General features: G+C 36.8%; 1 protein-coding gene across 1 annotated transcript in view; it reads right to left on the bottom strand.

Annotated features, from left to right (window-relative positions):
* ACBD6 (acyl-CoA binding domain containing 6) overlaps positions 1-13,507 on the bottom strand; it is a 134,474-nt gene extending 120,967 nt beyond the window's left edge. Inside the window, exons 1-3 of the mRNA XM_005880231.2 lie at positions 13,264-13,507; positions 6,205-6,269; positions 3,007-3,103 (exon numbers count right to left, since the gene is read on the bottom strand). Coding sequence (XP_005880293.1) covers positions 3,007-3,103; positions 6,205-6,269; positions 13,264-13,485 — 384 coding nt within the window. The 5' untranslated portion in view covers positions 13,486-13,507. The remainder of the gene's footprint in view (positions 1-3,006; positions 3,104-6,204; positions 6,270-13,263) is intronic.
* Positions 13,508-13,513: the final 6 nt, after the last annotated feature.

Here is a 13,513-nt window from a genome sequence, read left to right as displayed (position 1 = left end):
CAGTGATGGTGAACCTTTTGAGCTCGGCGTGTCAGCATTTTGAAAAACCCTAACTTAACTCTGGTGCTGTGTCACATATAGAAATTTTTTGATATTTGCAACCATAGTAAAACAAAGATTTATATTTTTGATATTTATTTTATATATTTAAATGCCATTTAACAAAGAAAAATCAACCAAAAAAATGAGTTCGCGTGTCACCTCTGACACGCGTGTCATAGGTTCGCCATCACTGCTCTAGATCAAAGGAGATTAAAGATACAGGACCACTGGATGATATGCATGATCCTGGATTGTATGATGAATCAGAATTTTAAAAAATAATTACAAAGGGCATTTTTAGATAGATGATAAATTTGAGTATGAACTATGAGTTTGCCAATAATACCTAATCAATGTTAACATTCCTGACTTTGAGAAAGAACTGTTGTACACTGTTGGTGGGAATGTAAATTGGTATAACCATGACAGGAAACAGTATGTAGGTTCCTCAAAACATTAAAAACATAGCTCCTGTATGATTCAGCAATACCCCTTCTGGGTATATATCTAAAGGAAATGTAATCAGGATCTCAAAGAGATATCTGCACTCCCATGTTCACTGCAGCATGGTTTGCAATAGCCACGATATGAAAACAATTTAAGTGTCCATCTATGAATGGATAAGATGTAGTTTATATATATAATGAAATATTATTCAGAAATGAGAAAAAAGTAAATCCTGCCATTACATAATCAAGATCATGTGTGTGTGTGTGTGTGTGTGTGTATGTGTGTGTGTATATATATAGAGAGAGAGAGACATATATAAAGCTACAGAACAGGGAGCAGAGTGATTAAGAGTGGGGCTCTACACTCACAGCATAAACCCAAATTCCAGCACCATCATTTATTAGCTGCCCAATCTTAGACAAGGTACTAAACTTCTCTGTACCTAAATTTCCTCATTTTTAAAATGCAGACAATAAAAGTTTCTAATTCTTAAGATTCTTGTGAAGATTTCAAAGGTGAATACATGTGTAAATAGCTCAGCACATTTAGCATATGAGTTATTATTCCACTGTTTTTAGAAATGAACATCAAAAGAAAATGAGTCTTTAACCTAAAACATTATGAACTGAATACCAAATCTCTTGAGACTGAGGTTATGCTCTGTCCCCTAACAATAAAAAACAAGGAGAAAAACTGAGACAAAGGGGACCAACTCAGAGTGCTTAAACTAAAAATTTAAATGTAAATGAAACAAAATTCCCTTTTACAAGTAGATTATGATGTCAAAATATATTTAGAATAATGTACTAAAGAATGCTCTTTATATGAAAGTACCTTTGATTATGCTTGGTTTACAAATTAAGTTTATGTTCAATAGGTGAGGTTCAGATATTTTTTAAAAGCATCCTTAATGCCTGTCTGGATTTCCATAAGAACTACCTAAACACAGGCACTCTGCAAACATTTGTAAGAGTCATAGTTAACAGATTTTATTTAGAATTAAAATACTGAAGGTAAGAAATCATAAATTCTATCATTAATTAGGAGTTATAAACTCAAATGTCTACATAGGCCAGGCAATGGAAAAAGTCAAGCTAAATCAATAGGGAAGAACTGAGACCACAGTGGCAGGACCTGAAGAGCCCATCTAAAGACATTTAAGTTTTGTGTCTTTTTGTTTTAAACATCGTGCCATATGTGTTTAGGCTGAGTTCAGCTCAGAGAGCACCTGTTTTGACCACTGAATTTCAGGTTTTAAGTTCTTAGGATCTTTATGCTATACTAGAGGCCTGGTGCACAAAATTCGTGCAAGAGTAGGCCCTCGCAGCCCTGGCAGCCTCACACCCCGCCCCCCCCACTGGTCATTCCGGAAGGTCATCCCAGAAGGTCGTTCTGCTGTCTGGTCTAGTTAGCATATTAACTATCATACAGGATATTTGTGTGCAAACTTGTTTTATAAAAGATATTAATAAAATGGTATATTTCTGAGAATGAATACTCATGTACATCGAAAACATCAGGGAATGTTTCAATGGCACCCAAATCACATTATCAAAGATATCTGTCCCACTTTGAACTCACAGTTACGATATACTTTTACATGTCATAATATATAATCTTTAAGGTTCCTCATAACTCTGACATTTTAAGAATTTGTGATTAATGGAACAAAATTCCTTCATACTAGTAATTAATATGTACCCATGAAATAACTTATTATCAGAAACACTGAAAATTGCTGAATTCATTCACTGCTGAAAAGTTTGGCCTAAATATTTCTATTGAAAAGAAATACATTCAATTTGTATTGTTGACATGGCAATGATCCAGCCTTTATCCCACTGAAACACCTGCCAACCATGGCTTTAAAAATTTTAAATAAAGTAGCAACTCCACCTTTAATAAATTCTTTATAAATGTTCTCCAATAAGTACACTAGAAAAAGAGTCTTTTAAGTGAACAATATCCAATGCCCCCAAAGTCCAAAGTAATCTCTGCTTCCACTGGATTCCCTAGCACTTGGATGTTATTGTTTTATACGATTAATCATATTTCGGTATGTTTCATCTTCTCTAATATACTTTAAACCACATAAAGGCAGAAGCATGTTATTCATAGTTTATTCCTATCAATAATCATTTTGTACTTGCACAGTAGGGGCTCAAAAAAAAAACAAACCCCAAGAGATACCTACCATTTCTTAATAGTGATGAATTAATGTTAAACTCTTTCAAATTCTGAAATAAATTGAGTTTTTACATGGTTGAAATTATTGCTATGCTTTTTTAAAAGTCTCTACAATTCAGAGACGTTCTCAGTATCAGTAGCTGGTTATATTAATGTTTAAGCAATCGTATTTTCAGATAGATAAATATTGCAATAAATTTAGAATCTTTTGATTTGAGAAAGTAAACTTTAAGAATGTTACTTAAACGTAAGTTTAGATTTAAACAGTTATTTGAGAGAAAGATGATATGTTTTTGGAAAGCATTATTTATAATCATTAAGTCTTACCTGAGTATTCCAACCTGGATCTAATTTTTTAACTGCTGCAATATACTCCTGCATTGCTTGGCTCGGGCTGGAATCACCAAGTGCTTTCCATGCTTCCCTAGAATATCCCAAACAACCCATCATTAAGTATAAGTAACACAAACAGCATGTTTCTTAAAAAACTGGCATACACATTTTACAGGTCTGGGGATACAGATATAATAAGCCATAGACGAGCCTCTCTTTTTGTATTTACTTTGGTCTACACCAGGGGTTCTCAACCTGTGGGTCGCGACCCCTTTGGGGTCGAATGACCCTTTCACAGGGGTCGCCTAAGACCATCGGAAAACACATATATAATTACATATTGTTTTTGTGATTAATCACTATGCTTTAATTATGTTCAATTTGTAACAATGAAAATACATCCTGCATATCAGATATTTACATTACGATTCATAACTAGCAAAATTACAGTTATGAAGTAGCAACGAAAATAATTTTATGGTTGGGGGTCACCACAACATGAGTAACTGTATTAAAGGGTCGCGGCATTAGGAAGGTTGAGAACCACTGGTCTACACAGATCTTCTCACCACACCTAAGGAACCTTTACACAATTTTTTCTAATCACCTTCTCCCATGAAATCTTAGTAGTCCAGATATATTGCATATCTGTTGAATTTTGTAAGACCACAAACCATTGTAATATCTAAGATTTTATAACTCCCCAAAACCAACTTTCACATCCCTGTTGAACATGTCTGATCTGTATATAGACCAATACAAGTAGTTGCCATCTTATAACATAACTGTGCTTACATTTCGGTAACATGGAAACTAGTCATCACACAAAACAACATTCCCTGGAAAAATGCCTCAAACTTCTTATTTGAGATATAAAAAGTACACCTCCCCCTTTTGCTATTATCTAATCTGCTAGTCATGGATCCCAAGGCCTCCACAGAAACTTCACAAGTGAGGGCTGGTGAGGACAGAGGTGAGAATACACCAATGGGTAAGAAGGTAGGGACTTCGTGCAGTTTAAATACCAAGTATATTTAAGCCCAGAGTAATATTTTCGTTTTCTTTTCTGCAAGCTGCCACAACAGGCTCCTTCTTGGTTTTTCCCTACCGATTCTACTTCCACCAGGAAGTAAACCTACTGGTCCACTGTGAACCAGAACTCAGACACATATTTTCTTAACCACCTTCCTGCTCCTCTGAGGAATAGAACACCTTTCTGAGATTCCTAAATTTATTTTAACTGAATCTCTTGAGAGTTCCTCGTATATATCCTAACACTTCACTCATAAATATATCAGCATATATCAAACTGAGGAAATTTAACATCAATACAACAAAATTTCCCTGATTTGCCAATAATTTCCTTCATATCTTTCTTCTCCTAGACCAGGAGCCAATCAAGATTCATACACAGCATTGAGTTTCATGTATCTTTAGCCTTTTCTATCTTCCATGATATTGATATTTTTAAGAATCCCAACATGCTGTTTTATAAAATATCCCTCCATTTGGACTTATCTGATTGTCCCCTCACCAAAGAGTGTTCATAGCAAAAGCAATTAATCATGATTAGAATCAGGTTAAATATTTTGTCAAGAGCAATACATGGGTGACATGTCCTTTACAGTGCATTCCGTCAGAGGGCACGATATCAGATTGTCCCATCATCGGTGATAAGACTGAGGACTTGGTAAAAGCAGTATCTCCCATTTTCTTCTTTGTAATTAATAAGTAAATTGTGGGTAAGTATGAATAAAAATTGCTCCCCAATAGTTTTTCATCTCCTGGTTTTAGCATCCAATTTAGATTCTTGCCTGAATTATATTAGAGTGGTTGTAAAATCTAAACTTTGTAAAATTGTTTAAAAAATTAAAACAGAGAAAAATAATGAAGTTATAAATTGTCATAAATTTTTTAAAAAGCACACCTCACAATTAAAAATTATGTCAGGTATTCTCTACAACAGTAATAAAGCGCGGTCGGAGAACTACTCGTTATCACCAGCAAAGAAACCTTGGGCCTGAATGAAAATCAAAGCATGCGTCCTTCACTGAGATGTCCTACAGTACACACTCAAACAGGTCAGCAGAACCAAGCAGTGTGCTTGATGCCGTAACTCAGTGGTTCTCAACCTTCTGGCCCTTTAAATACAGTTCCTCATGTTGTGACCCAACCATAAAATTATTTTTGTTGCTACTTCATAACTGTAATGTTGCTACTGTTACGAATCGTAATGTAAATATTTGATATGCAGGATGGTCTTAGGCGACCCCTGTGAAAGGGTCGTTCGGCAGCCAAAGGGGTTGCAACCCACAGGTTGAGAACTGCTGCCGTAACTGATTTACATTTGGCTTCAAGCTCGGCCTCTCCTAACGGCTGGGTAATGGACAGTTCAGACAGGCAACCTGTCCAGGAGACCACATTTTGAGCAGCACTGCTCTAGAAGGTAAAATTACAATTCATGTTTAGCACTTCTCTCTACAACCATATTTCATTTTTTAAAAAACCCTACCCTCTATACATTTAATTCCAGGGCTAATGCTTCAAAGTTCTTCCTGCTATAACTAAGGTTCCCTATTGTATGCAATTCTTCTTTTTTCATTTAGGCAAGGTAAGAGGAAATAAGGCTTCATAGGCTAAGAGGGAACCTCTCAATTACAAGCAAAAAAACTGGGGAGGGTATAATCCTTTTACATATTCAATAAAGAAGTGAATTAAGTAAGCATCTGGGTTTTTTTCCCCTTCTTCCCAAAAGGTTATGGTCAGCACTTCCTTCCTGTGTTGGGTGGGGCAAGGAACAGAAGAGCACTAGAGATGAGATAAAACAGGGTCGGGGAAAAGAGTAAGGACTGGGGATTCACCTGCTCTTCTCAGAGGAAGAAGTGGGGACTGTATGACAGGAAAGGGAAATCTCCAGCAATAGCTCACATGGTCACTCTCTAAGAAGCTATTCTTACGTAAGGAATGTATTTCTGCTGTGAACTACTTACATACCAACATTATGGCATATGAATCCTTTAGGAGACTTAGCTAAAATCGGATTCTTTTAATCTCTCTCTCAACTGCCTGCCCTTATCAGTCTACGGCAGGGAGATTAATATAAAAATAATTCTTTAATCTGCTCATCCATTTCTAATTCCTAAACACCTAAACCACTTCCAACAACCCCAATAGAGTCCAATAATTTCTTACCATTTTTGCTTTCCTTCAAAATCAAAGAAGCCTGGTTTCGGAGTATTGCAATTTCCAACTTTGACCTAAATGAAGAGGGAGGAAATCAAGAACTTATTTTTCAAAGAAATGCCAGAGAAACTTTTTTATTTTCAAAGCTATTATGTGTACTTAGTAACTACTGGTTAGAAAATATTTGCACCTATATAGGATAACAAAATTTAACATTTTTGCAAAAGCAAACAAAAAAACTTTAAATATAGGCTGGTTTTGCTTACTGCATAAAACAATTTATCTAATACTATAATACATTTAAAAATCTGGATGAAAGCCCTAGCTGGTTGGCTCAGTGGATAGAGCATCAGCCTGCAGACTGAAGGGTACTGGGTTCAATTTCAGTCAAGGGCACATGCCCGGTTGCAGGCTCAAACCCCAGTAGGGGGCATGCAGAGGCAGCCAATCTATTCTCTTTCATCATTGATGTTTCTCTCTCTCTCTCCCCCTTCCTCTCTGAAATCAATAAAAATATATTTTTAAAAATACGGGTGAAAAACAGTTACATTCCTAAGTTAATAGACAAATTATATATGACAAATTATAAATATAGATTATGCAATCCTAATTACTACTTATAATACAGAACAATTTTAAAGTTTGCAATAAACAAACTTTAAAGTACAATTATCACAATTCATAATATTGTTTATTTATACTGATGCTCATAACACTGTAACATTTTATCTCTCCCAAATTCCAGGATAAAACACACTATTTTTAAAGTGCCCTATTATGAAACTAATCAATATAAATTTATTTTGGAGGCTGTGCAAAAAATTTCAAGGGTTTCTCAACAATATAAATTCTATCTATTCCATAATAATCTTTTCTGTTTGTGGTCAATACTTACTTTTAATCCAATTAAACTATACAGTAATTAGCTTCATTGTGAATAAACATTAAATGAAATTCACACAAGTGCAGAATTCACTATCCGGCCCCTGATTCCTACCGCCAGAAGTGATCTCCCTTTCCGATAAACTCTCATAGCACTTATTCTGTATGATACAATCTATGACAGTATTTTTCACTTTTTGTGTTAGAAAGTTCTGTGTAAAGTCTCATCCTTCTATTAGAATACAGCCTGCAAGAAACCCAGGCACAGAGGACTGAATGTGTGTAAGTGATTTAACTCAATCATTGCACCTAATATAGTGCCTAACTTAAGGTAAACATGCTTGTTGACTATAGAATGAATAGTATTAAGCAGGTGTTCAACAAAACACCTACTTTCCCTAATGCTAAATATCCAATCTGATCCCAATCCACTTCTCAGGGATCTTCTCACTAATTCCTATTACTCTTCTACACTTGAATTTTGCTAAAATCAAAATGATGGTCTACTTGCTAACCAGACTGCTAACTCACTGCGCCCTGTGGATTTTTGAGTTTTGCTCAATGTAGTAATTCCCCTCACCACAAATGCCTTCCCTGAGCTTTCCAAAATGCTACACCTCCTACTCAAGGTTCAGATTCTAAGGACACTTTCAGTCCACAATGATCCCATCCATCTCTGAAATCATAACAATTATCATCCCTATCATTTGCTTAGCAATTTGTCACAATCTGATTATTAAAATGTACACTTACACAGCAGCAGCCGTTATGAAGGGACACAGGTGAGAGAGCAGCAGCTGCATTTGGTGTGCGAAAGCTCCACCCATGGTATATCAAACAAGCCACACAACAATCCCTTTAGGTTTGCCATTACAAACACCTTTTATAAATGAGTACAGAGCAGCTGAGGAGGGTTGTTGCGGTTTACACATTAGTAAATCCTAATGAGTAGTCAGGGTTTGAATCCAGGACTGTTTGACTCCACAGTCCAATACAGTGGGGCCTTGACTTACGAGTTTAATTCGAGCTCGTTAATTACTCTATCAACTCAATGCAAAAACTCTGCCAAGAGACAGCTGGTATCTCAAAAAACTCGTTAGTCGGGACACTCGTAAGTCAAGGCCCCACTGTATTCCTTTACTGTAACACTGTTATATATGTTACACAGAATCTAGGCTTCAGTTCTGGCATCTCTAAAATCACCTGAACTACTGAAATGATAGAAATATGAAATGAGATGAACTATTGGACATTAAAAGGATAGTTATTATTATTATTGTTGTTGTTTTTAACCAGACATCAGCCAGAGGCAGAAACAAAGGCTAAATCTATTCTCCATTTCTCCAACATTAATACAAGTCTCAGCCAGACACGTGGTCATCCATATAGCCATGCAACTCTTGCCCAGGCACAGGGAACTGAATGTGTGTAAAAATTATATAAATATCTTTCTTAAAAAAGAAAAAAAGGCTTGTCCTTCCCTTTCCCTTTGCCCGGGCTAAATCATGCATGTGCTGATGGTGAGCTATCTCTGGCCATGGACAGAGGATCTTAGGGCAGCAGTTCTCAAACTTTTCGATCTCATGATCCCTTTACACTCTTAGAAACTGAGGGTCCCAAAGAGCTTTTGTTTATGTGGGTTATAGCTACTGATATTTAAAAGATCCCTGAGAAGTGGACTGGGGTCAGATTGGATATTTAGCATTAGGGAAAGTAGGTGTTTTGTTGAACACCTGCTTAAAACACATTTAAAAAATATGTATTAATTCACTTAAAAATAATAAACCCATATGTTAACATAACAAAATTTTATAAAAAAATAACCATCATTCTAAAGCAAAAAAAAAAAAATTTAATAAAAAAGGTGACACTGTTTTACATTTTGCAAATCTCTTTAATGTCTGCCTTAATATATTCTCAAAAATCTACTTCTGCATTCAATATACTGCAACATGTTGCTTTCGTTGATGTATATGAAGAAAATTCAGCTTCCCACAGATATGCTCCTAGAAAAGAAAGGTATTTTAGCAGCATTTTCAGATAATTGTGAATATTCTTCTTTGATGCCACACCAAAACTCAGTGACAGTTTCTTTAAGGTTAGTTGCAATCTGGAATCTGAAGTCATATGAATGAATTTTTCAGTTACATTAAAATCCATTGTTCTGACTTGCACTTTGAAAGGTTTTTATATTCACACATAACTTGTAACATTACTCCATGCAATATTTAGGAAACATGGTTACTAAGTTATGCAGACCTTCCAAATGTTGACACATTTCCCTATACAACAGCAAAAGTTCACAATCATTAAAATCATCACTAATATTATAAAAGTGTTTCAGTATTAGGAAGCTGTCAAGCTCCTGTGGCAGATTTTCCAAATTCCTAATTTTCACTTGAAGGCTCAAATGTTCGCATTGGCAACAAATACTGTCAGTTGTTTTCCATAAAGTGATAGGCTCACTTGAATCATTTTCAAGAAACTTTCTGCTAAATCAGTGGTTCTCAACCTTGGCTGCACATTAGAATCACCTGGGAATCTTTTTAAAATCCTGATTTCTGGGCCTCGTCCTCCGGAAATTCTGTTTGTTACTAATGTTGTGGCCCCACCCTATAACAAAGAAACAGAATTTCCAGAGGATGAGGCCCAGAAATCAGGATTTTAAAAAGATTCCCTGCCCTAGCCGGCTTGGCTCAGTGGATAGAGCGTCGGCCTGAAGACTGAAGGGTCCCAGGTTCGATTCCGGCCGAGGGCACATGCCTGGGTTTCGGGCTCATTCCCCAGTAGGGGGTGTGCAGGAGGCAGCCAATCAGTGATTCTCTCTCATCACTGATGTTTCTGTCTCTCTCTCCTTCTCCCTTCCTCTCTGAAATCAATAAAGAAATATTTTAAAAAAAAGAAAAGATTCCCAGGTGATTCTAATGTGCAGTCAAGGCTGAGAACCACTGTGCTAAATGCTCACATCTGAATAAGCATAGTTTATCTGTGAGTGTTCTATTAAGTAAAAGTGATGTTTAATTAAAAAGTGGATAGCTCAGTTTGCAACTCAAAAATTACATAAGTGGTTTTCCTCGAAATAGCCAACATAATTCAGTCTGCAGCAAGAGAGCTTTGTGTGTACCCCCTTTCATCACACACGATATTAAAGAGACTTATGCTCAAGTTCATATTTAATAAAAACCAGTCATTTTTACTGCTTCAACAAAGACATTTTTAAGTGAAACTGGCTTTTTTTTTTTACTCTGAGTGCATGGTGGCAAAGAAATATGACTACTAGTACTATTTACTGCCAGTGTCTTCATTCATTCTAATGCATCAGCAGTTTTATCCACCATGACAGCACAGAAAGAAGGCAAATAGTGTCTTAGTATTATTATGAAAATAGTATGATCTTACAGATCCCCTGAGAAAATCTCAGGCATTCTCTGGGGTCTACAGACCATAATTTGAGAACTGCTGCCTTGGGGAATGGCTGAGCTACAAGATAGAAAAAGCCCAAGCCCCTGGATGATCTCATGAGGCAGAACCACCCTACCAGTCCTAGATCAACTACCTCCAGACCATTATGTGAGCTGAAAAGAAAAGTCCAGCAGCTGCCCTGTATCCCAACTGACACAGAGCTTTTGTATCCCAAAATTCAGTTCTGGATCCAGAAAAGACTGAGAAAATAAAACTATAGGATTTTAGGACACCATGAGCAGCAGTTTCCGAATCATTAGATAATGAATCATAAACTATAGAGTTATAAAACATACCACTTTAACAGAGCATCTAAACCAGGGGTCCTCAAACTACGGCCCGTGGGCCACATGCAAATACAAATATTGTATTTGTTCCCGTTTTGTTTTTTTACTTCAAAATAAGATATGTGCAGTGTGCATAGGAATTTGTTCATAGTTTTTTTTTTAACTATAGTCCGGCCCTCCAACGGTCTGAGGGACAATGAACTGGCCCCCTGTTTAAAAAGTTTGAGGACCCCTGAATTCTAAACTGTTTTCTCTGATATATATGACATATCCAGTGCCCTTGAAACAGAATATTTCAACAAAGGTTGCCAATGGTGAATGCCAATGAATCAAGTGTACCCAGGTTAAAGTAGGAGGATATGAGTAGTCTAACTTGTGCTAGTGCTGAAGGCTCCTGAACAATGAAGCCAAAAGGAATTAGAAATTTTTATTGTCCTATTGTTTTTATAGGTGTCAATTAGTTATCTTTTGCTGGGAGAATGTAGGCTAGTACACACAAAAAAACCCCAAAACACCCTGTTAATTGGTGTGACCTTTTGGAAATGTCACTAAAAGATGATTTTGGAGCCATAAGTGTATTTGAAACTATAAGAGCTATTAGGTAAGTTTAAAGCTATACCTGAGAAAAAAAGGTTCATATCTTTGCTCATTTTTATTACCTTCCTGCTGACAACCTTACCTCATTCAGCCCAAAGTACAAAATGTAAGTATTTTACGAGAAATTTTCCACCATGCAGAATTATACTGTAGACTTTCAACTTTATTATTCTATCAAAGATGCTACTTTTAACAGTCTCAGAATTCTGTTAAAAATAAGTTATTTAGAGGATATTGAGGAAAACTGTATCCCAATGTCATATCTAAGTAAGCATAATCTTATTCTCTAATAATGAAGGATTTTATTTTCCAGATACAGAATATCTCTAGACACCCTTCCATCAAACTCTTGAAAGGGCGAGGGACACGCCTCTTCCAGGCGATCTGGATGAAGTGAGCACACCTGAGACAGGTGACTGCAGCTCACTGATGACTTAGAAATCAAATCTTCAATAATGATGACACTAATATCAATAATAAAGGTATGTCCTAGAAAGAATGTTCTCTAGGGAATTTGGAGAAAATGAGTCTTATACTGCCCAGAGAATCATCAGTTATACATATTACATACAATCCTAGCACAATATTCAATAAATTCTTGTTAAATAATCAGAAGTCTCCTCTTAATGTTACTTTAATGTAAGTGACCAAAGAGAAAATAGATATCCAGAACTTTTTACAAGAAAGAAAATTCCAAGGCCAATTCAGGGGCAATTTTCATTCAACACTATGATTTATACCACCTGTGTCTACAATTGTATCTCTCAGGTTAATTTAACTAATATTCATCAGTCTTCAAAAAAAAAAAGGCTCATCTCTATTCAGTATATTCAGCTGAAGAATACAGAGGGACCCCACCAGCTATTTAAAAAAAAAAATACAGGGAAAAATAGATACCAAGAGGCAAAGGAAAAGTTTTTAAAACTTTAATAAAATAAAATGGGCTATTACCCAGCACTTCATTGCTTCCAGTGTTCTAAAAAACTGGAGTTTTCCTGAATTGTTATTCAATGCTTGTCAGCAAGTTTAAACCTAGACTCAAGTAAATTAGTAAGTCTCTTAAAGGTAAGTAGCATGATGCTCTTGCTTCTTTGCATTCCCTGTAGGCATAATACCCAGGTGTTTTGCACATAAAAGATGCTGAGTAAGTATTTGTGGATTATGATAAAGCAATTATTTTTTCCTTCTGGTACCTAACTCAATATCTCTTTGAATGACATATTAAAAATGTCTGAGGTGATAGTATTATTTTTATTTCCAAATAAAGTTCAGAGTCTTAGGATCAGGCGCTACAAGCTAGTTCTAGTTCTGACTGACTTATAGGCAAGTTACCTACTCTCTTAGCATATGCAGCCAAAACATGTCTACGGCATTTAGGGTTTTAAAAAAATCACAATAATAGAAAGTAATAATACGTTGTTTTGTATTGCATTGCCCTTTTTATTACAATCATATTCTTCTCTAGGATCTCACAATATATTTTTTTAACCTTACATCCATATAACCCTTTGGCAAGAGTGACTGACAAATCTGATTTTGTCATCCTCATTCTGTAACGGTTCTAAAGCTGGTAAAAGCTTAAGTGCAGCAAAGGCATTGAGCAAGTCAAGGAAGACATAGGAAAACTGTTAGTGTCCCGCTAAACATCACTCCCAGGAGAGCAGACAGGTCCTTTCCATGTCCGTAACGATGCTAATCTTTAAGGGATGATGAAAAAACAAACAACACATACACACACTTCGTTACTAGCCATTTACCAAGCTCGCTTGCTATTAGTTTTTGTTGGAAAGGGAAGGCCTCTCGTCGCTCTCCCGCATCCTCCCCTTCGCCGCGACTTTACCTGCTTGTACCTGGCGTACAGGTACAGGAGCTGCTCCCTGCTGGCCACGTGAACCACGCTCTGCAGGTGCGCGGCCGCCTCCTCAAACAGCTCGGCCAGGCTCCGCGACGCCCCGCTCTCGGGGCTCGGGACGGACTCCACGTCACCGGAGTCGTCCCCCGAGCTCAGCTCTCCGCCGCTGTCGCCCGTGGTGGTCCCCGCGGACAGGAATGGAGAGGCCATGTGTCCGCTCGGTCCTCTCTCGGTCGGG

Source organism: Myotis brandtii, unplaced genomic scaffold, assembly GCF_000412655.1.
Source record: "Myotis brandtii unplaced genomic scaffold, ASM41265v1 scaffold630, whole genome shotgun sequence".
NCBI classification, from domain to species: Eukaryota; Metazoa; Chordata; class Mammalia; order Chiroptera; family Vespertilionidae; genus Myotis; species Myotis brandtii.
Note: the sequence above shows the minus strand (reverse complement) of the source record. Positions and strands in the feature narration are given on the sequence as shown.